Genomic DNA, 27,690 nt, shown 5'->3' with positions numbered 1-27,690 from the left:
ATGTACTGATAACTCTATAACAGCTGTAGCTATGTACTGGTAACTCTACCACAGCTGTAGCTATGTACTGATAACTCTATAACAGCTGTAGCTATGTACAGGTAACTCTATAACAGCTGTACTGGTAACTCTACCACAGCTGTAGCTATGTACTGATAACTCTATTACAGCTGTAGCTATGTACAGGTAACTCTACCACAGCTGTAGCTATGTACTGGTAACTCTACCACAGCTGTAGCTATGTACAGGTAACTCTACCACAGCTGTAGCTATGTACAGGTAACTCTATTACAGGTAACTCTAACAGCTGCTGCACCAGTAGATTGAATCTACCTGAAATATAAATTTTTCAGTTAATTAAATCAGGCAACTTCCTCATGGGAAACTTGTCATATACTGAAAAGAGTATAAGTTTGCATTTTCTAGTTTAATAAGACATAGAATTTTCCTTCAAAGTGTCTTGGGGCTGTTATTGTACTGATTTCCGAGAAGGCATCTCAGGAATCAAAAATCGGATTAATTTCTCCTTTTCACTTCAGTCAGCGACTGAAATTCAATCTTGTAATTAGTTGGGATTGGTGTACATGCCGATCGATATGCAAATACCGTTAAAAGAGTTGAACTAAAGGTCACCTGACCTTTGAGGTCACACTATTATTTTGAAGGGAGTTCAGACAAGCAGGAAAGCTGCAGAGTCTCTCACCATAATTACATTAACACACCAGGCAATCAATAACACTATAGATACATGTTTACTAACTAGAGCTAATTGCATTAAAGTGTTTCCATTTTATAAAAACAAAATGCATTACTTGATGAAGGCAAGAATCATGGGATCATGTTACACAAATAATATAGTGGTGAACCTGTGCCAACTTATTTGATTAACAAATTGAGCACGCAGATTTGTAAAACTATGTTTGTGAAGTACTGTACTTCATAAAGTAGTTTCAAACACTTCTTTAAAAATTTGTTCTGACAAAAATACAGTGAGTAGGAAATTATGTTTGCATTCCCAATGGGTTGGGTTGATTTACAACCCAGATCAGTGTCTATGTTCCCAGTGGGTTGGTATACAACCCAGATCAGTGTCTGTGTTCCCAATGGGTTGATTTACAACCCAGATCAGTGTCTATGTTCCCAATGGGTTGGGTTGATTTACAACCCAGATCAGTGTCTATGTTCCCAATGGGTAGATTTACAACCCAGATCAGTGTCTATGTTCCCAATGGGTTGATTTACAACCCAGATCAGTGTCTATGTTCCCAATGGGTTGGGTTGATTTACAACCCAGATCAGTGTCTATGTTCCCAATGGGTTGGGTTGATTTACAACCCAGATCAGTGTCTGTGTTCCCAATGGGTTGGGTTGATTACAACCCAGATCAGTGTCTATGTTCCCAATGGGTTGATTTACAACCCAGATCAGTGTCTATGTTCCCAATGGGTTGGGTTGATTTACAACCCAGATCAGTGTCTGTGTTCCCAATGGGTTGGTATACAACCCATATCAGTGTCTATGTTCCCAATGGGTAGATTTACAACCCAGATCAGTGTCTATGTTCCCAATGGGTTGATTTACAACCCAGATCAGTGTCTATGTGGGTTGATTTACAACCCAGATCAGTGTCTATGTTCCCAATGGGTTGATTTACAACTCAGATCAGTGTCTATGTTCCCAATGGGTTGATTTACAACCCAGATCAGTGTCTATGTTCCTAATGGGTAGATTTACAACCCAGATCAGTGTCTATGTTCCCAATGGGTTGGGTTGATTTACAACCCAGATCAGTGTCTGTGTTCCCAATGGGTTGGGTTGATTTACAACCCAGATCAGTGTCTATGTTCCCAATGGGTTGGGTTGATTTACAACCCAGATCAGTGTCTGTGTTCCCAATGGGTTGGGTTGATTTACAACCCAGATCAGTGTCTATGTTCCCAATGGGTTGATTTACAACCCAGATCAGTGTCTATGTTCCCAATGGGTTGATTTACAACCCAGATCAGTGTCTGTGTTCCCAATGGGTAGATTTACAACCCAGATCAGTGTCTGTGTTCCCAATGGGTTGGGTTGATTTACAACCCAGATCAGTGTCTATGTTCCCAATGGGTTGATTTACAACCCAGATCAGTGTCTGTGTTCCCAATGGGTAGATTTACAACCCAGATCAGTGTCTGTGTTCCCAATGGGTTGGGTTGATTTACAACCCATATCAGTGTCTATGTTCCCAATGGGTTGGGTTGATTTACAACCCATATCAGTGTCTGTGTTCCCAATGGGTTGGGTAGATTTACAACCCAGATCAGTGTCTGTGTTCCCAATGGGTTGGGTTGATTTACAACCCATATCAGTGTCTGTGTTCCCAATGGGTTGGGTAGATTTACAACCCAGATCAGTGTCTGTGTTCCCAATGGGTTGGGTTGATTTACAACCCATATCAGTGTCTATGTTCCCAATGGGTTGATTTACAACCCAGATCAGTGTCTGTGTTCCCAATGGGTAGATTTACAACCCAGATCAGTGTCTGTGTTCCCAATGGGTTGGGTTGATTTACAACCCAGATCAGTGTCTATGTTCCCAATGGGTTGATTTACAACCCAGATCAGTGTCTATGTTCCCAATGGGTTGATTTACAACCCAGATCAGTGTCTATGTTCCCAATGGGTTGATTTACAACCCAGATCAGTGTCTATGTTCCCAATGGGTTGATTTACAACCCAGATCAGTGTCTATGTTCCCAATGGGTAGATTTACAACCCAGATCAGTGTCTGTGTTCCCAATGGGTTGGGTTGATTTACAACCCAGATCAGTGTCTATGTTCCCAATGAGTTGGTTTACAACCCGGATCAGTGTCTATGTTCCCAATGGGTTGGTATACAACCCGGATCAGTGTCTGTGTTCCCAATGGGTTGGTATACAACCCAGATCAGTATCTATGTTCCCAATGGGTTGGTATAAAACCCGGATCAGTGTCTATGTTCCCAATGGGTTGGGTTGATTTACAACCCAGATCAGTGTCTATGTTCCCAATGGGTTGATTTACAACCCAGATCAGTGTCTGTGTTCCCAATGGGTTGGGTTGATTTACAACCCAGATCAGTGTCTGTGTTCCCAATGGGTTGGTATACAACCCATATCAGTGTCTATGTTCCCAATGGGTAGATTTACAACTCAGATCAGTGTCTATGTTCCCAATGGGTTGATTTACAACCCATATCAGTGTCTATGTTCCCAATGGGTTGGGTTGATTTACAACCCAGATCAGTGTCTATGTTCCCAATGGGTTGATTTACAACCCAGATCAGTGTCTATGTTCCCAATGGGTTGATTTACAACCCAGATCAGTGTCTATGTTCCCAATGGGTTGGGTTGATTTACAACCCAGATCAGTGTCTGTGTTCCCAATGGGTTGGTATACAACCCATATCAGTGTCTATGTTCCCAATGGGTTGATTTACAACTCAGATCAGTGTCTATGTTCCCAATGGGTTGATTTACAACCCATATCAGTGTCTATGTTCCCAATGGGTTGGGTTGATTTACAACCCAGATCAGTGTCTATGTTCCCAATGGGTTGATTTACAACCCAGATCAGTGTCTATGTTCCCAATGGGTTGATTTACAACCCAGATCAGTGTCTATGTTCCCAATGGGTTGGTATACAACCCAGATCAGTGTCTATGTTCCCAATGGGTTGATTTACAACCCAGATCAGTGTCTATGTTCCCAATGGGTTGATTTACAACCCAGATCAGTGTCTATGTTCCCAATGGGTTGATTTACAACCCAGATCAGTGTCTATGTTCCCAATGGGTTGATTTACAACCCAGATCAGTGTCTATGTTCCCAATGGATTGATTTACAACCCAGATCAGTGTCTATGTTCCCAATGGGTTGATTTACAACCCAGATCAGTGTCTATGTTCCCAATGGGTTGATTTACAACCCAGATCAGTGTCTATGTTCCCAATGGGTTGATTTACAACCCAGATCAGTGTCTATGTTCCCAATGGGTTGGGTTGATTTACAACCCAGATCAGTGTCTGTGTTCCCAATGGGTTGGTATACAACCCATATCAGTGTCTATGTTCCCAATGGGTAGATTTACAACCCAGATCAGTGTCTATGTTCCCAATGGGTTGATTTACAACCCAGATCAGTGTCTATGTTCCCAATGGGTTGATTTACAACCCAGATCAGTGTCTATGTTCCCAATGGGTTGATTTACAACCCAGATCAGTGTCTATGTTCCTAATGGGTTGGGTTGATTTACAACCCAGATCAGTGTCTATGTTCCTAATGGGTAGATTTACAACCCAGATCAGTGTCTATGTTCCCAGTGGGATGAAGTATGTAAAGTCTGATACAACATGGTGACTCAATGTTCTGTCTTAAGAGTGTAGAAATACAGTGGATGAAGTACGTAAAGTCTGATACAACACAGTGTCTCAATGTTCTGCCTAAAAGTGTATAGAAATACAGTGGATGAAGAAAGAGTAATTAAAGCCCGACAACATTATATTTATAACCTGATAATAACTTTTTAATTACTAAAACCATGTCACATCCGGTGCAGTTTATTTTCTTAAATTCTGTTTCTATTTATGTCAGATTTGATTCGGTCCCAGATGTTCTGGAAGTTTGAATGATAGCATACACACTTTATAAAGCTTATCACATCATACGCCATTGTGCACATTTACCGGATGAAATCATCAAAGCTTATCTCTACTCATTCACATACAAGACTTATAAGGATAGGAGTCTAGAGTCTTGCAATCCCTGCTAAGAAATGATTAGTTGTGTTGGTTTTTATATCAAGTCATTAATTTTGATATGTACATGTACACTGTAATTCATTGCTATGACTCACCAATTGTGTAGTGTGTATGACTTGAATTTATAATATGATAACATTGATATATAAAAAATATTTATTTCACTTTTCGGGGGTTTTTTGCCAAGGTTTTGGACCCCTTGTAATCCTGAGAAGGGAATATATAATAAAGGTAAAAAAAAAGTTAGAATGGCTTGTTTAAGACATATGAACTTGAAGTTCATATTATACATATAATGATATGAGGGGAAATGTCAACCATATCCCATAATATGGGGTAGACACACATACACATGTATGGTTCATGAGCTTTTGTACAAACATGACAAACATGGCTACCATTCCATTCAGTAGTTTATATAACCATCTACAGCTAAGACAGGGTTAGCTGTTGCTATGTACAGGATTTAGTTACTCTGGATAATGACAATAATTATGGTTACCCAAAAATGAAAGTAAAAAGTCTGTGGCACGTCAAGGGGGGGGGGGGGGGGGGGTGAAATTGAAGATGAAGTTGAAGATTTTAGAATTGAAATGGCAGCATTTGGTGACCAGAAATAGAAAGCCTCCTCCATTCATTGCCTTCATGTAGGGTGTATGGAAACACTGAATACAGTTGTTGACATCACAAAATGTGAACACACACACAAAATATGTTTTAAGGTTGTACAGAGAGGCATTTTGACACTGAGTCAATTACTTTTAATAGACTTTTCAATTGCTGGATATGTCTTGGTATTACCCTTTCTTAATGGACTAGAATTGGTCATGCAAACCTTACATTTCATCCTTCACTGTCAACACTTTCATATATATTTATATATTATATTTACTCATGGCAGGTGCCAACATTTCCTGAATATTACTCATTAAATTATATACATCACTACATACTATTATGAAAGCAGGAAATGTATTCACACTATTAGACAGACAATTTTTTATTAGTGTTTCCTCACATCTACGATTCCTGATTTTCTGTAAAGCAAAATAAATCTTGTAAAATTCTAAATATCTAAAAATTTGGTGTTCGAGATTCAACCAGTCTTGACTTTTCTAACAGATTTTTTTAAATTCTAAAAATCTGGACCAACTAAAATATTTTCACCAAAAAAACAGTAATGTCTGAGTCAGTCTTTCTGAGTCTTTCTATTACTGTGTCAAAATGTAAATCTGGTGAAATCATGGCATTTACAGCAAATAACACGTATTAAGAAAAAAAATGTAGAAATAAGTCTGAATGTCAACAATTCACTCACAATGAGGCAAACTGAAAAGAAATATATTGTTTGCCATTACTACAATTGTATTATACATTTACAGTAATTCAACATGTATCTCTGGTGAAATAATATCTACAGAAAATATTTATCTCGGTCATCACAGTCACACCATAGGGCTGCAAGGTTGAATCAGATCTAAAGAATTAGTAAGTTTTCTTTCCAGTTCTTCAGTTGTTCTGTACTACTGGCAGGAAATACTAACTAATGCAATATTTTCTATAGTATTATCAGTAACAATGTGTTTGCAAAAGCTCAGAAACCACAGTCACAGAGGGGGAAATATATAGTAAAAGAAACTTGGCCTGACTTCAATACATTGTGGCATTTACATGTAGGTAGGGTACTATGGTAAAATGCCTAGGGAGATCACATAGATTTGACTTACAATGTATTCACTACCCTTTCACCAAAACACATTATATATCAGCTACATGTACATGTGTATACTCAAGTACTGTACTCCTTGGTATCCATGACTACCTTCGTTTATCAAAATTGAATATTCTTTGTAAAGAAAAAATTACATCACCACAATGGGTTCAAATTGTTAGTATTAGAAATTACTTATTTTCCAATTATATAACCCATCATGTTCAGAAGCTAAGGGTTGAAAATGTAGTATGTGAAATTTTAAGTAAAAATTAATTTGCATATGGAGAGGGTGAGGTCTTTGTATTGACTGGTGTAACACTTCATACAATACTATTCAGCTCAACTAGTACTCAACTCGTCTCTATATGCCATCTCACTAAAGAATCTGAATAAATGAAACATTGCCAAATATGTACTCAAAATTGAAAAATTCCATGACTACTCTAAAATCTCTTGGAATATTTCTTGTAAGCAGTGAAGCAAGTAAATTCAAAATAAATCTGTTAGTGTCTCTAAGAGTTGATGATGACGCAGACTTCACTAGACAGTTTTTACCAACACCTGGGTCTTACCTTCAACATTACTTATCATCAATGATTCATGCTATTAATTCTAAATTTTATTTGACAGTATAAACCAATGCTCAGCTGCAGCAAATATCAGCTTCTAAAAATATTATGATTTATTTTAAGGTTTGGATGTATTACCTACCAATATGTACAATATACACATGTACTGACTGACTAGAAAGACTACACACAGCTTTAATTAGGCAATACAATATATTTTTATTTTTACATCTCACACATTATTCCTGTACGAATTATTCAAATGAAATACAGGCACTGATAGCGTGCACACACATGAAGTGTTACATTTTATCTCACTGTGAAAATGAATCTTGTGTTTGAATCTTCCTTATTTTATCAGACAGTAATGTTGATTGGTGTTCACAACCGAGATCAAATATATCAAGCAATGTATACTATCACTGTCTGTATTTTGTTTTATATGATTTGTATTATGTTGCCTATTTTCAAATCTATAGTCACTCTAGTTCGGTAGTAACATACTGTAAGGCACTTGGCTACATCTGGACATTTTTCTGTATTATTTTCCTTTCTTTAATAATATGAATTAAGAATGATATTATATTGTTGTACTTATTGAAAACATGTAACAACAAGCCATTGAGAATGACATAGTCCCCGCTATGATTGGGTTTTAAGGAATTAGCACTACTCTGATCACGCAACAACACTTGTGAACCTAAATCAAACAGACTTAGATATGTTGTGTCTGCTTGTCGGACATGGAACATGCCTACAACAATAAAGGATTGGTCGGGTATGGGGGATCATATCAATATGAAAATGGATATGCAAATGTATGTCATAGAACACTGTCCTAATACCAACTCTGAATGAGATCTGTTCAAGCATGTCTGAGTTATGGCTTTGGACATGGAAAATTCACAAACAAAATGGCTGCCAGGCAGCCATATTGGATCGTATCATGACGAAAATGGATATGCACATGTATGTCATAGAACACTGTCCTAATACCAACTTCGAATGAGATCTGTTCAAGCATGTCTGAGTTATGGCTTTGGACATGGAAAATTTGCAAACAAAATGGCTGCCAGGCAGCCATATTGGATCGTATCACAATGAAAATGGATATGCACATGTATGTCATAGAACACTGTCCTAATACCAACTTTGAATGAGATCTGTTCAAGCATGTCTGAGTTATGGCTTTGGACATGGAAAATTTGCAAACAAAATGGCTGCCAGGCAGCCATATTGGATCGTATCACAATGAAAATGGATATGCACATGTATGTCATAGAACACTGTCCTAATACCAACTTTGAATGAGATCTGTTCAAGCATGTCTAAGTTATGGCTTTGGACATGAAAATTCACAAACAAAATGGCTGCCAGGCGGCCATATTGGATCGTATCATGACAACAATGAATATGCACATATATGCCATAGAACACTGTCCTAATACCAACTCTGAATGAGATTTGTTCAAGCATGTCTGAGTTATGGCTTTAGACAGGGAAAATTCACAAACAAAATGGCTGCTAGGCGGCCATATTGGATCGTATCATAAAACAAATTGACGTGCATATGTATGCCATAGCATGTTGCCCCTGTACCAAGTTTGAAAAAAATCGGTACAGGCATCTCCAAGAAACGGCTGCGGACGGACGGACGCACGGACGGACGGACGCACGGACACACGGACGCACGGACGGACAGACGGAACCCAATCCATAAGTCCCCGTTCCGGACTTCGTCCACGGGGACTAATAACTGCTCATTCGTCACCAGTAGCAGGGAGATCTCTAGCAAAACAAATATTACAAACCAACTGATTTACAATGTATGTTTAATCATCACCACTGGCGAATAAATGATTCACTGAGTCAGTGACATAATTTATGGATGCACCCTCAAATTACATTTGACACCAGAATCTTAGAGAATTACTTTTAAATACATGACAAAATCTGTTATTATCTCGGGAGGATTTTAGACTTATTTAATGCCATATACCTTAAGTTGAGTTTTATAAGTATCGAACATTTCAAAATGTCAATCAAATTGGTACCTATGTCACTTAAAGTCAAGGTTTTCAACCAATGCTCAGATTGTTATATACATCATGCAGAATCCAATCTCTCTCTCCTCTATACAATTACTCCTACATTGATCGACATGAACAAGACTTCCTTGTCACTCACATAATGCTTAGAGTCACAGACTCAAGAACACCAAGCACGTACCGAAGACTGAAACGAGAGACTTTCAATTGGTTATATATCTATATGGCACACAGCATCTTAATTCACAGTTTATTAGGAGTTGAAATCAATCAAGTATACTATACACGTACTACATTTATGTACCTTATGTTGCCAGGCAACAATATGACCCTATCACTCAGGCTGTTGACAATACATGTACTTCAAGACATCAAGTTCCCTTGTATTTTTCTCATTTCTTATCAATTTGGCCAAAGCTTCTGACACACACTACATGAAATGTAAACTCAAAATGAAGTGTTTGAGTTTATGCAATAATTAAGCTACAGAGTCTAAGTTTACGCAATAAGCTTTAAATAAAGTGTCTGAGTTTTCAGTTTATGCAATTAAATACATACATGTATCACTACTGAGTTTATGCAATAATTAAGCTACACCGATTGAGTATATGAAATAAGCTACATGCATATAGGAACTCAGTTTATGCAATTAGCTACATAGTATCTGAGTTTAGGCAATTAGCTACATACATGTAGCGTCTGAGTTTAGGCAATAAGCTACATAGTGTCTGAGTTTATGCAATTAGCTACATAGTGTCTGAGTTTATGCAATTAGCTACATAGTGTCTGAGTTTATGCAATTAGCTACATAGTGTCTGAGTTTATGCAATTAGCTATATAGCGTCTGAGTTTATGCAATTAGCAACATAGTGTCTGAGTTTATGCAATTAGCTACATAGTGTCTGAGTTTATGCAATTAGCTACATAGTGTCTGAGTTTATGCAATAAGTTACATTACAATGTCAAGTACACTGTATGTGCAATACAAAATAGATAGTCCAATACATTTCTAAGAACATTCCCTGAGGATACATAGTGAGTAATTTAATATGACATTTCACTTGAAATCTATCTATCCCTTAATGTCCAAATATCTTGACCTTGATTAACTTCCTTTCTCTATATGGATTCTACAACCAATGTCTCTTCTTTACTGACTACCTTATCAAAATGAATGTCTTCCTGAACAAGGCAAAATGAGGTGCCAAGCCATATTGTAATTTTTGAGTACTGTTTTCTCAAACTGAAATTACATTTGAAAATCAAATATTTAAAGTTAATTAAAGCCAAAGTCTTACACGATAACAAACTGTCTGAGTGACCAGATTCAATGGGTAATCATTGAAATTAAAACTACATGTAAATGTCAAAAGGTCCTTCTGAAGAAGGCATGACATGCTCTTCATGGTCTTCAAGTGGCAACTGGCAACTGGCAACCAAACGAGTTATTATCAGTCATATGCTATACTGTTTATGAAAAAAATCTCTCTCTATATATATATATGCAATGTAGAATGTAAAAAGGACTGACACATCCCTGGGGGAGCTCCCCTTATTTGAGTATAGTATAATATGTGGTTTCAGGTAGGAAAACATTGTAAAGATGTTTTACCAATTACTGCTTTTTCAGGAAGGAGGAAAACATTGTAAAGATGTTTTAGCAATTAAAAAAATTCAAAATACATACTCATTTCTATCTTAATTGCTTATTACTGAATGACCTAAATTTGTTAGCTTGATGAAACTTTGACTTAGAATATGATTAATTGTCAGATTTTCAATGCAATATTTGTATGCAATATTTATCAGGAAGACATGCAAATATAGACTGTTTGAGTTTCTACTGTGTCATATACGTTGATCTAATTAAATAATTGAAACTTAACAAATCAAGTTTTAGAAGGAATTTAATCAGAGATGCTGTCTATCTGATGCAATATGATTAAAAATTAATTCACCATGATGTGAACTTGGGTAGAGCACAAGCCAAGCACTGTCTAGAGTTTATTTTATTTTATTTTACTTTATATTATTTTGCGTTCATACATGTATATATGCATTCCATGATGTTATTTGTCGAGTAACATCCGACTAGAATTCAAATTAATACCTGATGGCAAACTGGGTTATAAAATAAAAATATATATTCCATAATATATGATTTGCTATGGCTGGAATTTGAATTAATACCTGGTGGCAAACTGGGTTATAAAATAAAATTATTACTGTAAAATAAATGTGTATCTGTACTAAATGCCACTAACATGACCAGACTACCTCAACTAATCTAAATCTTTAATGAAAATCAAATATTGAAATAACCTCTGGTGAATCAGAAACAATTTTGGTAAATTTTTGTGAATCAACAAGTTAAAGAAACAAAAGATTACTATGATTCATGTATTTTTCTGTGCTATTTTATATGTGATATGTATGAGTCACATGACATTGGAGTCTATGTGTTCATTCAATCACTGTCTTACATGTAGATACAGATGAAGGGCATAGTCTAGAATGCTAGCCTAAATCGACAGTGTTATTTCAATCTAGTATTATTACAGTGAATCACAGACTTGATTATCTCAACTACCGTCTAATACAGTCACTTCCACTGACGCCAACATCATTTATTTGGTCAGGATTTCCTTCAAACTTTGGATGTTGCAATCTGCATATTTTGTACCTGATTTCTATTCCTATCAGACAGTTACATGTACTGTCTCAGTAAGATTAATCAATGGTTTCTGTGGCAGCTTGTCTTGGTCAATAAAACAGACATATATGACAGTCCGTCTTTCTCTAATCAAACCTTTCTTTAATGTTGTTCACACAGACTGATTAATCCTTGGCGATTTCTTGCAAGCAACTAATTTATCTAAATTGTTAATATACCATGGTAATATATAATAATAATAATAATACTTTATAATGCTCAATTTTAGAATAGGTGTGGTAGGTAGATTTTTGTTGTTGATTTTTTAATACTTTCATTCTTTCATGTGTGAGTGTCTAGTTCAGGTTTTCCATTGTTTTCCAAATGGTCTCTGTGTTGTTTATTTATTCCTATCAGATGTAAAGCCATTACAGATTAGAAGAACAGTTTTATATTGTCTTTTTAAGTTGATGTCAGTTTCCGCATCCACTATTTCTCATGAGACTTCACAATTTTTGCGATTTGATTCTTTTTTTCTTGAATTCGTAAGGAAAAGTTTAGGGTTGGCTGTGAAAAGCTAGGTGGGGACAGGTAACCGGAACCAAACTATTTTTTACAGGCCTAAATGATAGAGCATTTATTGATCTCTTTGTTGCTATAAAGCTTAAGACGGAAATATTAACCCTAAATGTGATCAAAATCAACAATTGCGAAATTGATTTTGACTTGTTGCTGTGGATACATCCAAAGGCCTGAAAATATTCCATATGCACACTTTACCAAGGGAAATGTATGTACTACAATGAAGGAGGCGATGTGCTAACAACAACTGACTGAAAGTAAAAACACAGAGAACACTATCAAACCTATTTTGGTTGGTATAAACCATTATATTAGCAGGGAATGTCATGCACCATGTGATATTAGCTACACACAATGCATGCATTATGAACCTGTGTACATTTTTCTTTTGTATACCAGCAATATCTTTTACACACGCAAGCCAATAAATTACATTATTTACATGGGGGGGAGGGGAGGGGGGGGGGGGCATCTTTGTGATTTTCGTATTTGAAATTGTTGACATTTAAACTGATTTTAGTGCTTATAACCTAAAATACAGTCAAACTGAGCCAAAATTTATTACAGAATATTGAATGTAATGTATGACAGCTATAGTGAGTGGTAAATGTTAATATATATATTGATGAAAACTAGTACAATGTATGGTTGATATATTCGTTGTAAAGTGTGCAGAATTAGTCATCAAGTGTTAAATGTTAAGATATATGTTGGTGAAAACTAGTAGTACAATGTACGATAGATATATTAGTTGTAAAGTGTGCAATACCAGTCACCATGGTTAATATATACATGTATGTTGATGAAAACCAATACTTAATCTCTATGGGAAATCCATACTACATGTTCATGTACTCAAAAAGACTGCTCACGTACAACAAATAAATCAGTTTGCTACTGCTCCTACATACTAATACCTCTAGGTATTATTATATTGTCATTGAGTATAAAAGTCCACACATCTAAGTAATCACTAGTTTTTGAGTGACCTCGTACAAAAAAATCCACTCAGAATTAGAAATAAGTTTACATAATATTATGCACTATGTACATGTTTTATTAGAGTGCTGCCATTTTATTTCTGTGTTCCCCATGACCTACCGACCCTGACTTTTTGCTCAATCAGAAGAATTATTTAGCATGTCTTATTATACTGCCTTAGAAATTAGAAATAGTTATCCCTATGGCATGACTAACAATACATTGATTCAATGATTGTTAGAAACTGAAAAGTAAGATGCTACAGCTAGGGAGACTTTTTCACTCTTCTGAACTGGAATCCTAAATCTATCCCTTTGAAAGCTTACAAAAGGAAAAAGAAGTAAAAAAAAACATAGTTAGATTGCATTTCTTAATACTTTCAATTTCAATATGTGGATGAGGATGAACACGTACAGCTGAGATATATGTTCATGTATCATGTATCATCTGCATAAATTTGAATATACCATGGTGACAACAAGTTGATTGGGCAATTATGAGTTCAGATTTTCAAACTGTATCTTTTTGCAATTCTAGTTACAAGTGTAGGTATGATTGAGCAGAATATACAATAAGTGCCATAAACAGGCTAGTGTTCGGCCATCTTGTTCTGAAATAACGATTCCAGACCTTCAATATTGTCTGGAGCACTGTAGCACTGTACAAGAGAAGGAGGATAAAACTTCAAAGATAAAAATAAGCAATGTGGAATATTTACAGCTCTATCTTATTTGAACAAAAATTGACGTAAAAAATAATAAAAATTATGGCAACAATGATTCACCCCACAAGATAAAGACCTAACTGTAATTTTGTACTTTATACTGTTTACCAGTTCCATTTTGGCTCAGATATTTATTTTGTGATTTATCTAAACTCCTCTGGGTAGAGGTTGGACAATCACAGCTGAACCTCATATGGGTAATTGAGACTAAATATACTACACTGCCCCTCAGTCAGAGAAAAGAATCTATGCATAAATGAACTGCTGGGATCTCATTTCAAGTGAAGTCTTCACTCACGAATTCTGTTCAAGTAGGACTGGGAAAGGATAAAGCTCTACACCACATATTTGATGGCTTAGTGGAAAAATAATATTAGAGAACTGTAAATTTTAACATTGATACAATATATTCATAAATGATATTAGGCAGATTTCATAAATCATTAAAATGAGAGACAACAGAATTGATATAATCACGATGCACAAACATAAAACCAATAAATTCATCAACATGGAAATCATATTTTGTAATTATGCAAATCTTAAATATTTACTAGAAAATGCAGATTTATGTCTGTGGAGCAAATAATTTCTAATAATTCTAATATAATAATAATTTGTAATACCAACCATAATTTTGAAATTCAAGTTTTTTGCCAAGGATTGGGAACCCTTAAACAACAGAGAAGGAAAGTCTGGTAATATTGGTATATAGTTTCCCATACATAGTACAAAGTTGTTCAGTACCCATGGCAACTCAGCTAGATTTGTGTTACTTACCCACCTTAACAAAAACACTGAATTCTGCCTGTGCAAGATAGAAAGAATGATATACATAACAAGCTTAACAAGCTTCTTTATTGTTGTTGAGTACTTCTCCATCTCTACGTTAGCTCATATCAAGATCAAAGATCTTTTAACTCGTCAAATACGAGTGACACTGATAAATGCAGAGAGTGAACACAGACTGATGACAAGCTACTATATCAAGCTATACTTGAAAAAAGTCCATATCATGGTAATCAGGAAAGTATGATGGATTTCATGACAGTGTCAATATTATTACGAAAACTTTCCCATATCAAATACTTCACCTGTAAATTAAATGACTACTAGTATGTCAAGGATATAACTTATTGGTAAGATGATGTATTTCAAGCAACAAAACAACTAATAGCCATCTTATGTACATGAATGACAAGTAAGAGGGTGGTGTATTTGTAAAGTGGTTCATTCCTTGGTACAACAGACGATAGTCAGAAAACCAAAAGAGCTTTTCATTCAACCAACCATTCTTGTAATTCTTCTTGATGGTAATGGAACTTTTGACGAGAGGAGAAATATTGTTCTTGCTACATGTATATGATGTAGAACAAATGGTGATGAATATGCTGTATTATGTGAGAACTATCACAATATGGGTGCAAATAGTCTGTAAGACATGACATGTCATGTGATTTGAAAATCCTGATTAACACGACATATTAATACAGTCTTGCCTGACACCAATCCTGTCTTACGGTTAAGCAACACAACATGGATTTGTCCTTCATCATCAGACATATGAATTGAAGAAAATTATTAAATATTTTGTTTGAACCAGTTTGGAATGGTGTGGCAATTATCAGTGTTGTTGTTTGTACTTACATCTGCAGGGAAAACAATTACACTTAAAATACATTTGCATCAATATGAAATCTGATTCATTCAGAGCTACCTTTGTACACATTTACTGTGAATGTTTCAGCTATAGAGATCTGATATATAAATTTTACCTATAAACAAGATTCAATATAAATTCAGCACCAAATACCTGAACACAAGTAATACTATGATTAGGAAATCTTTGATAGTGAGAGTAACTAAATATGATGGACTCGCCCCTTTTTCCCATTGATAAAATAGAAATTAGAAAAGGAAACCCTAGTGAATTGGTGGCAGTGAAAGTAGACTTATAATTCATCCTTTCATCAGTACACATTACTAATGTACAGTGTCATTATATGCAAGTATTGTATTCAAAAAAACAGTCACACAATTTGCTTTGCAAAAAAAGTTGAACCACAAAACAGGTATACAAAATGTATACTCTCCTTTTCAAATGAAAAATCTGTTAACTACATTAACAGTTCCGACAACAGTTTTCCATTATTTTTATACACGTATAAAACATTACATTCTCTGTAAGTGCAAAGTTTAGTGAACCTACGACATCTTGTGTTCCTTGCAAACATTCACTAAACACGCAAGTTCTTCTTTTACGCAAACACTGATAAAAGTGTTAGTATCTTCAGAATTATAGTCATTTCCTGATGTCAGTGGATTTCATTCAGATCTTTAGACATTTCCGTTGAAAGTCTGGCTTCCTTGAATCAGGAAGATTGCCTGACAGACCACTTTAGAGACTTATTGGATGCCATTGTATTGACTGACAGTTGGAATGAAAATGGCTTCCTGTCAAAGGTGGATTATTTAATCTATGTTGAATTGTAGCAATGCAACCACAAATATCTTCACAATTTTCACAAACAACTTCACAAAGTTCACAAGGTTTATGTCTGATGACATAATTTGACTGCTAAAGTTTGTTTCTTGTGGGTGCTACAAAATTCACAAGGTTCATATTGTAACGTATTACTTTAATTGTATTATGAGTTGAATAAATTCATGCGATTTCCATCCACAACGTAATTTATTCCGACTTTAATATGCGCTCAGGTGAGCGATATCGTTTGATCAAATCAGGTTCTAATTGCACATTGTTTAGCTTTAGCATTAAATCGAATCTAACTACTGCCTCTGCTCTACCAACTAAACTTCCTAATGTACATTTCACTTTTCACATACCTTTGAATAAATTGACCTTGTCATAAAACATGCTAAAAGGAACCAGCTATTGAAATGCAGTTGTTTAATATCATGGTGGGTCATTGATAAGATTTCAAGGTCAAAGGTCAATGTCTTAAAAGAAAGTTCATATTTGATAATATGGGTGTAGGAACTTGAATAGAGTCACTACGTATTACCCTACAAAAATAAAGTTGTGATGCATATTGTGAAATTAACAACAAATATGGCTACATTTCAGCCATATTTGATTTGGTCGCAGTACAAAGTGACGTGCATATGTCTCCTCCCATAGCATATTACCTTTGTGCCAGGTTTGGTTGAAATCAGTTGGTGAAACACATACCTAACCCCACCCCCACCCCCACCCCATCCCATCTTCCCACACACACACATACACTCAGACATTCTGCAGATTACTGACCATGGTAAAGTTGGTTGGCAATGTGTTAGTACAGATCCTGACATTACAATCAGCAATGATAAATGACACATCAGATATTGCAAAGGAAAGGTGTGAAGACCTTTTGTCCTTTATAGAAATACCATTTGTTATTCTTGTCAAGAAAATCACACCAATTCTTTGTATCAGTGGCACTGATACAAAGAATTGATTGAACCAGTGGAGCTAAAAATTTGTAGTTTTTCAACTCTTACGTATAATTTCAAATTTTATTCATAATGGCTTGACAAAATTTGCTAGTTCCTTTGTGCATTCAACTTTCCTGATATCGCATCGACTTATATTAGTTGTTTTTTTTAATTTCATTCAAAACAAATTTGAGTCATCAATCTACATAAAACTACAGATTCTTACAAGTGTATTTCTATAAATCCTAATAAAGTGAAACTAAGTGTATAATTTGGAATTATTGGCTAGTAGCTTACGGAAGTCACCTAAAACTGTACATCCTGTCTTGTGTGTCGAGCTTCAAATTGAAATTATTGAATTCAGAATTTTTGCTTTTGGGTTATTATTTCAAATTAATCAAAGATGTACCTGTATGTGTAGTACTGTATTTATTGGAGCATATTGTGTATCAGTTGCTATCAGCAGAACTAAAACCTAAATATTGGCATAATACATAAAATACCATGGAAACTCCTATTATCATGTCATAAACTATAAATGTGCTGACAGGTCAGAAGATGAATGTACTAGAAATATGTACATGTACATCAACTTCTCAGACATGGAAATGTGAAACCATAGCAAAAATGATAGATATACTTTATCGCCATATGTATAAAAACATTGGAATGTAACTACATGTATTCACGAGTGCTCCTAAAATCAGGGTAAAAAATTAAAGAAAGGATAAAAGGATGGATAAAAAAACCACTAATATTAAAAGTGAAAATCAAGACTCATTTAAAATGTGAATTTTAGGTTTTATGACAGAACCTCATGATGTATGGCTGGTAAAAAAACACCCAATACATACATGTTTGACATATTTTTACCCAATTTCAGTAAATTTTCACCCTCTCAGATACCCAGTCTCTCAAAAACCTTGCCAAAAACATCTAATATCAACACATATTTATTTTAGCACTTCTCACCTGATTTATAACCTTAGCAAACAAACAAGGAATGTATACATTTACTCAGATTTCCCCTTCTCAGTTCTGTAGGCTAGAATAGAATTTGAATGTATTCAATATGCATATTTAACCAGATTTCCCCCTACTCAGTTACCAAGGTTCTAAGAACTTCAACAAAACCACTGTGTAAAAGACCATATAACACACTTTGATGCATGTATAGTTAAACACCCCATCATTCTGGTAAACTACATTGATATATAGAGAAGTGACTCAGTGGGAATCAGCTACGGAAAACATATTACTCTTCCTGGTGAACCTGACCCCTTCCCATTATTCCGTGACTCACCATGGTCCCGATATTACGGCATGATTGATAAAACCTAACTTCCCATGTGTATTATCCCAGTAGGTGTAAACTCACCCCATGGAACGATTTTATTATAAAGGATCTGAATTATTCAAAATCAAAGCAAATTTTCCTGGATTTACAACATAAAATATTTCCATTCCAATTTCCATGGAGTCTTTGCCCTCCTGTACATGAGCTACTCAATTATACAGAATAGGGAATACATTTTGTATTTTACTTCCAGGCACTCTCAATTCCACTACAAATGCTTGTCAGTATCTTTTATATTGTGTGAACATATCAACACAGAGAAGACAAAAGGTTCTATTGATTTTTTGATTTTTTAAAACAACAATTTGAACAAATATAAAAAATACAATGTATATAAAGAAAATGGTGCAAATTAAGTATTACCTCACCTGAAGGACTTTGAATCTCAATTTAATAATCTGCCACACTATATTCACATTAGTTATTTTTTCATAAATTGCATGATCACTATACATTGAAAACACAGTTAGAAATTAAAATTCACTGCAGTTGAAGTTTTCACACATAACACTGCTACAGATACTACCTTGAAAGTTTTAATGAGTCAATTAGTCACTATCAGACAAAATTAACCTGCAGATATATTGTACAGTACTTTTAGATTCTAACACATAGTCCACACTGGCTAATTATAAAGGTGTCCACAGTGAAGTAAAAACCCTGTGTCACTTCCTAGGGCCTCTCAACAGATTTTCTTGAAGATTGCATCTCTTGAATACGAATTGAGTGCCTTAGATGGTCAGCCATGGTCATGCATAGTAAACTGTTCTAACCTTGTAAATTGTACTCTTAACAATGGAAAATCAATTCTGATCCAAGAACTTTCCAATCTAGGTCAATCTGTGCTGTGTATGTTAATGTCATATATTCCCATGTGTCCATCACACCCATTTGTACATTTTTGTAATACTTTTACGGTAATAATAATAATAATAAAGTTGATTTTTATATAGCGCTTTCCCACTCTGTACTCAAAGCACTTTATAATTATTACCCCCGGTGTGGCTCTATAGCGGCACAAACTCCCTGGAGAGCATACAATCCATTGCAGCCTTTGTAAGCGCACAGGATTAAAGCATTCACATTGCAACCTATATCCTACTAGGTCCCCAATTCTGGGTTGACTGAGGCACAGTCGTGGTTCAAATCTTGCCAAAGGACTTTAGCCACTCAGAAACAAACGGCACCAATGGGGCTCGAACCTGCAACCTGCAGATTCAAAGCCGGCCACTCTAACCATTCGCCCATCATGACTCCAGGGTACTTCCAAATGTTTCGCTCGATCAAGCCAAAATGAAATTTCTGTGGTAGTCTTTGCTCTTTGTCCTCACTTTAAGTATATTTTTGTATTTGCACCATTTTCCTCGAACAATGCAAGCAAAGCTCTCACAACTTGTATGACCATGTGACATGTAAACTGAATGCCTATCATCTTAATTAAAGGGATGGTGTTCAATTGCTGCACAAGACTAGCAAATGAATATTGCTTGATTTGAATCAAACACATGGAGGACTGGTATTATATTCATGCACGGCATATTTGCATACATTTTTGTATGTATAGCCAACTGTTAGTGTAATGTAAACAGTGCATAATTAGCTGATAAAGCTAACCACATTTGTAGACAAAATAAAATAATACATGTTTTGAGGTAGGTAAAAGGAGACCAGAAAAAATAGCTACTTGCTATCAAGTCTGTCTCCTTAGACACTGTAAATAAAATTTATAAATAAATACATGACAAAGTATAAAGAGGGCAGTGAAAAAACTAAATATCTATGAAAATATATATATTGTACATCAACATGAGTTGCAGTATATTCACGTCAGGTGAAGAAAATCTTTTAGTGAGTTACGAAAAACATTCCTTGATGATTTGGACCTAACATCAAGAGGTAAGTTGTTCCAGTGTATAGCTCCTGTGTATGACATTGCAAATTTACCTATTTCAGTGTTTATCCTTGGAATTGAAATATTGCCCTTAATTTTGTGATGTGTATTATAAGAGTGAGTGGGAAATGAACAATATTGTGTGAAATGATGTGGCAAATTACCGTTGAGAAAGTCGTACATAAAAGTTCAAATCTGAAGTCTATGTTGGTTAAATATATTTAGAATGCGTAATTGATTAAATAATTGATTTGGACATACATGTAACATAACTGCCCCAAATAAACACTAACTTATCATTTGGCAGAATTCTGTGAAGATAATGATGTTAATGACTGTTTGGGTCTGTACACATCTTTCTATGACAAATCCCCCTGAACCTTGGCTTGTAATTGCATAGTGCATTGAACTGTCACAAAAGATGCAACAAGATACATGACAAATGTGTGAAACATAAATCAAGGTGAATCATTGATGTATGAAGTACTGATTCTACCGTGTGAGTCTAACATTAGTAACAAGTCATGTATAGCTGTGTTTAGAGAACTTCATACAGAGAGGGAAACAGGAATAGTGATAATGTCAATGAAATAAACTAAAATTTTAGAGATGAAAATAAACTGTATTCATCACTGCAACGACTTCCATCACTCATACTATGTACAAGTAAAATATCAGGTTATATTACCGGTATATTGCATTACATAAGTCCTGTATTGGTAATTTGTTCTATTAATTAAGTAAAATTTTAATCTACCAGAATTTATCAAATATTTCATTCATTGATACTCCAGATCCCCACAAATTTTATGAGTGAAAACACAATAGGGAAATACAAGATTCCAATCTCTCCTCCCTTCTTATTCTCTTTTTGATATTCAAAAGCCTTCAGAGAAAAGTTCAATACACCATAGACTCTGAAGTGCCACCTGACTCTTCAGTTAAAGCATTGAGGTAAAGTCCTAAAATTAATGTTATACTGACAAGCCTAGCAACATATGACTGACAAAAGTACATATATTCTACTAAGGCAAGTTTAAAAACAGTTCGTTTCTGTTAATAGGACTTCAGAAAATTGGGTAGGTAGGTTGGGCTTTTATTTTATATTACTTTTTTTTAAATGACTTTTACTCAAAGACAAGATACTCCGTGGTCACAATACTTCTGTAACAGTTGATGATGTGTAGAAGAAGTAAACGAAGACATATTATGAGATTCAGAAGTAGACAAACACAATATGCTGACTGTGATGTTATAGGCTGAAATGACATTGTTTCTCTCAGGAATACCATTTTTTTTTCAAATAACTAAGAAAATCTACAGGGAAATAGAAGTAAATTGTCATAATTTTACCTTTTTGAATGTAAAAAATGTTTAGGGTCGGTGGTTTAAAGACTATGGTCTGTCAGGTTATTGGAAAAACACTATTTTACTTAAGTATTATTTCCTACAGAGTTGTCCTTTTCAATTTAATCTTTGATGAATTAGAAAGTGAAATGTCATGGTTGATAAGTAACTATCCACTAGAGTATTATCTATATAGCTATCTAGAGTACACATACTACTCTATATAGATAACTGGTGTCAGGTCTATTATAAATGATATACATATACTAAATTATGTCTTAATTTCAAATGAAATAGATTAAGATACTGATCATGCCAAGATGATTGTATAATAATAAGTAACCATGGCAACCGTATGAAACATTACATGAGATAGAAACCATAGAAAGTAATATTGAAATGATACATGTATGTTCACTGATGACATTTATAATACCTGTATCCTGATATCGATTAGAGAACATCAAGTACAGCATTCATATCAAGACTTGATAGTTATAAAAGAAGACCAATGTATGCAGCCAGAATATTATATCAGATTTGGGATACTTTATCAATCACTCACTTTGTCTACTACATTTACACTCAGCCAATTTCAAGCTGGAGACAGCTAACTGATTGTCTATCGATTTGACATAATACAATCATTTAAACACTGTATATCTGATTTTTTAACTTGGTACGGTAGACTCAGTATATCCACTTTCTGTACTGCCTCACGCCAAGGTTCCACAGGGGCTCCACCACTATCATTTAGTGACAATATGAACTTATTTACATTTCAATACATTCAAATTAGTGTTTCTGTTAAGGCCTAAAAAAAATTTATTCCGGTTACCTGACCCCACCTAGTTTTTCACGCCAACCCTAAACTTTTTTTTTTTTTTTTTTTTACATATTTGAAAAAAAAAATCGCAAAAAATTGTGAAGGCTCGCATGAAATAGTGAATGCAGAAACTGACATCAACTTAAAAAGACAATATATATGGAAATCAATGGAATACATGGTGGTGGTTAAATGTATATAGAATTGACAAGCATTGCTGGCAAAAGTGATGACTGTGACAATATGATTGGATAGAGAGGGTTATCATTTTGAGTGTAGAATTGTTACTGGCAACTTTTGTCAATCAGTAAACATTCTATGAAATGTGTCTCACAAGTAATTATTCTGACTGACTGACTGACTGACTGACTGACTGACTGACTGACTGACTGACTGACTGACTGGTGAGTCATGCTTTGAGTAAAATTACAACTCTGTTACTTTCATCAACACTATAAAACTGACTAGTCTGTTACTTTCATCAACACTACAAAACTGACTAGTCTTTACCTTGATATCATAACACCCCCATCATGTCACTACAGACAATTCAAAATTCATATTAAGCATTTACCACAAATCACAACTTGTTTGCTGTAATAGGAACAGTGTGATTGGGTAAGTTGTGTTTAATACGAACAGTGTGATTGGTGTGTTTAATACGAACAGTGTGATTGGGTAACTTGTTGTGTTTAATACGAACAGTGTGATTGGGTAACTTGTTGTGTTTAATACGAACAGTGTGATTGGGTAACTTGTTGTGTTTAATACGAACAGTGTGATTGGGTAACTTGTTGTGTTTAATACGAACAGTGTGATTGGGTAACTTGTTGTGTTTAATATGAACAGTGTGATTGGGTAACTTGGTGTGTTTAATACGAACAGTGTGATTGGGTAACTTGGTGTGTTTAATACGAACAGTGTGATTGGGTAACTTGTTGTGTTTAATATGAACAGTGTGATTGGGTAACTTGTTGTGTTTAATACGAACAGTGTGATTGGGTAACTTGTTGTGTTTAATACGAACAGTGTGATTAGGTAACTTGGTGTGTTTAATACGAACAGTGTGATTGGGTAAGTTGTTGTGTTTAATACGAACAGTGTGATTAGGTAACTTGGTGTGTTTAATATGAACAGTGTGATTGGGTAAGTTGGTGTGTTTAATACGAACAGTGTGATTGGGTAACTTGGTGTGTTTAATATGAACAGTGTGATTGGGTAAGTTGGTGTGTTTAATACGAACAGTGTGATTAGGTAACTTGGTGTGTTTAATATGAACAGTGTGATTGGGTAAGTTGGTGTGTTTAATATGAACAGTGTGATTAGGTAACTTGGTGTGTTTAATACGAACAGTGTGATTGGGTAAGTTGTTGTGTTTAATACGAACAGTGTGATTGGGTAACTTGGTGTGTTTAATACGAACAGTGTGATTGGGTAACTTGGTGTGTTTAATACGAACAGTGTGATTGGTGTGTTTAATATGAACAATGTGATTGGGTAAGTTGTTGTGTTTAATAGGAACAATGTTATTGGGTAACTTGTTGTGTTTAATATGAACAGTGTGATTGGGTAACTTGTTGTGTTTAATATGAACAGTGTGATTGGGTAACTTGGTGTGTTTAATAGGAACAGTGTTATTGGGTAACTTGTTGTGTTTAATAGGAACAGTGTGATTGGGTAACTTGGTGTGTTTAATAGGAACAGTGTTATTGGGTAACTTGTTGTGTTTAATAGGAACAGTGTGATTGGGTAACTTGGTGTGTTTAATAGGAACAGTGTTATTGGGTAACTTGTTGTGTTTAATAGGAACAATGTGATTGGGTAACTTGGTGTGTTTAATAGGAACAGTGTGATTGGGTAACTTGTTGTGTTTAATAGGAACAATGTGATTGGGTAACTTGGTGTGTTTAATAGGAACAGTGTTATTGGGTAACTTGGTGTGTTTAATAGGAACAGTGTGATTGGGTAACTTGGTGTGTTTAATAGGAACAGTGTTATTGGGTAACTTGTTGTGTTTAATAGGAACAATGTGATTGGGTAACTTGGTGTGTTTAATAGGAACAGTGTTATTGGGTAACTTGTTGTGTTTAATAGGAACAGTGTGATTGGGTAACTTGTTGTGTTTATTTATCACATATCACCTCATGGTAGGCCTGGCAATGTGCCTAACTCTACAATAGTCTGTTGCATTTCAAATTATCTCAACATTTTCAAAATTAGGCATCTCCATCGGGTACTTCATCTCCACCAGGTACTTCATCTTCACCAGGTACTTCATATAACTATATAACTATACAGCTATGACTGACACAAAAAATATTTTCACAGCATATATGTTAAAAATCTACCAAATCCATGACCACCATCATTGTAGGGTTTCTAGTTTGACAGATTGTCATTTTCACCAGATTTTATCAATCTCATCATTTACTTACATTGTATGGAGTCACTAAAATATAGCAAACTCACTTTGGTCTAATGGTATTGATATTCTGTATTGGCATGCTAATTAGTATAATGTGTTTATTCTACCATTGACATTGTTGTTTACATAGCAGGCAAGTCATGGCAATCAAGAGACTTGGCTACCTGGTTCAATATACCATCAAATCACATGCTGAACCTTAAAACATTGATAACATAACTGTGATTGAGTATAGCTCCTCTTTTGCCCATCCCACCCCACCCCACCCCCTGGCAGTTCCAATCTCCAAATAAAACTATTAGTGGTCTGAGTTTTAACACAATTGTAAACTATGCTAATTAACCTTTTAATGAATAGAACATGTAACCTGCAAAATCACTATGATGTAATGTATTCCAAAAACAAACACATTGATTGAAATGTACAGTTTTCCTTTATGTATGTATTGTACATTTCCAACACTAAATAAAGAGAAATCAATGTTATAATTTTGTCTGTAATGGCATAGTCATTTTTTTCATTGCTCCTCTTTCTCTTTTCCTTTTGAAAAAAAATTTGAGTGTTTAAAATTTTGTGTTGATATATTGGTTGAGGTGCCATATAAAGAAACTGCATTTTACTAAATTATAAATACTCAAATTGAATTGATCAAAAGGCTGAGTCAGATTAATAAATACACATGATATGTGTTGGTTGTTTGAAATCTTCTCGAGACGAAAAGAAAATCTAATTTATTCCACAGGCTATATCCAATGACAATCCATTGTTGGAGATCTTGCTTGAGTACAAACAGAATATTTCAAGTGGACTGCTCCTCCAACAAATTCTTGGCAAACCTGTCAAATACTTGTTTACATGTAAACACGACGTTCTTTTGTAGGTCCCCTGAACAAATCGATCATTCGAAAAGACTGCCATTCACATCGTTGAACAAATATTTGTTCACCGCGACATTGACTTGGCAACGAGCAACGCAACATGAACTTGTGTCATCACAAAGGTGCAACGGTTGTCAACTCATTTTGACAGAACAAAACATTACAATGTTTCAAAATCACCGTGTTGAATATATAAACAGTCAGTGACATTTATAAATAGCAGCGACTTTGAATAGCAGTAGCTAACTAGTGGTGTCCATAGATGATAGAGGCTCGTTGGGCTGCGGGATACACGTACAATAGTAATGACTAGAAAGTGAATGTCTTCCCTGTGCTATGTGCTGAGCCGCATAGCGTGTACCATGGAAGTAGTTCTACTTCCATGCGTGTACATACACGTTTTTCTCAGCTTACCCGGCACACCTGGCAGAATCAAATGTCTTGCTTACCTTTAATGTATTTTCGAGCGTCACTTCGTCTTTGCTGAGAGATCCCACTACATCATACACGACTTTAGCTTTAGTAATTAGCTCTCCAGTTCGAGTTTTTATAGTTTCTGGAGTCAAATCCCACCGAAGACGATTCAGATGCAAGTTACCTTCAGCCATGTTGCTTCAGTCGTTCCGGGGGTGCCACAACTTGTACCTATTGGTCTCTAGATATGAAGAAACGGATGAGTTTCACGGAATTAAATCTAAATGAACGGTGGCTTAGTCTATTCTTTTAATATATTTACAAGCAGTAAACAATCATGAATCTTAAATCGTTGCGCATTTGGTGATGAAGCACTCGTACGTCCAAAGGCTAACATAAAGGACGCCACCATCGACTACCAGTTATAACTGTAAAAAATCGTTTTTTTATCAGGCGGGCGTACGAAATTGGACGGTTCGGAAATGAGGGCGTCCCTTAGACCCTGCCAGACCACAGATGGTGAATAAAGCTTATTACTCCATCCCCCACCCCCATCCCCACCCTAATGTAAATGTAATCCTCAATACTGTCATTATCAAACAAATCGTCTAGTATGGAAAATAATCAACCACACGCATTATTCGGCTAATATATGAATGAGTTGTAAAATCTCTAGTTTGTCTTGAGTTTGTCCTGTTTTCGTTAACAATTTTCTAAGGAAGTGAGTTGACAAGTTAATATGCCAGCAAGAACAATTGTCACAATGATTTGTAGCATCTCGACTTTATGCAGTGTTGTTTCTAGATGATTACATTTTAAACAATATCACACGTATTTTGAATATTTTTAAATCTTACTTCGCACTCAGACTCTGCATTCCAGAGTAGAAAAAAGCGACATCAACAATAACCTCCATTCGTTTTATGAAAGACAATGAAATGGGTTGAATTTTTTAACCACACAAAAAAAAAATATCTAGCAAGTAAAAAAGTAAACAATAAGTGTGTGCTCTTTCCCGTCGACAATAATCGAAGGCTTCCAACTACATATCTGCTCATTGCAAG

At 35.2% G+C, this 27,690-nt stretch overlaps 1 protein-coding gene across 2 annotated transcripts in view; it reads right to left on the bottom strand.

Moving 5' to 3' along the window:
- The window catches only part of LOC144436094 (thimet oligopeptidase-like), a 46,118-nt gene extending 19,208 nt beyond the window's left edge, over positions 1 to 26,910 (bottom strand). For both annotated transcript variants that reach the window (XM_078124778.1, XM_078124776.1), the window contains exon 1: positions 26,662 to 26,910. In XM_078124778.1, coding sequence (XP_077980904.1) covers positions 26,662 to 26,820 — 159 coding nt within the window. In that variant the 5' untranslated portion in view covers positions 26,821 to 26,910. The remainder of the gene's footprint in view (positions 1 to 26,661) is intronic.
- Between the last annotated feature and the right edge of the window lie 780 nt (positions 26,911 to 27,690).

This window comes from Glandiceps talaboti, chromosome 6 (genome assembly GCF_964340395.1).
Source record: "Glandiceps talaboti chromosome 6, keGlaTala1.1, whole genome shotgun sequence".
NCBI classification, from domain to species: domain Eukaryota; kingdom Metazoa; phylum Hemichordata; class Enteropneusta; family Spengelidae; genus Glandiceps; species Glandiceps talaboti.
This window is presented reverse-complemented; position numbering and strand designations above follow the sequence as displayed.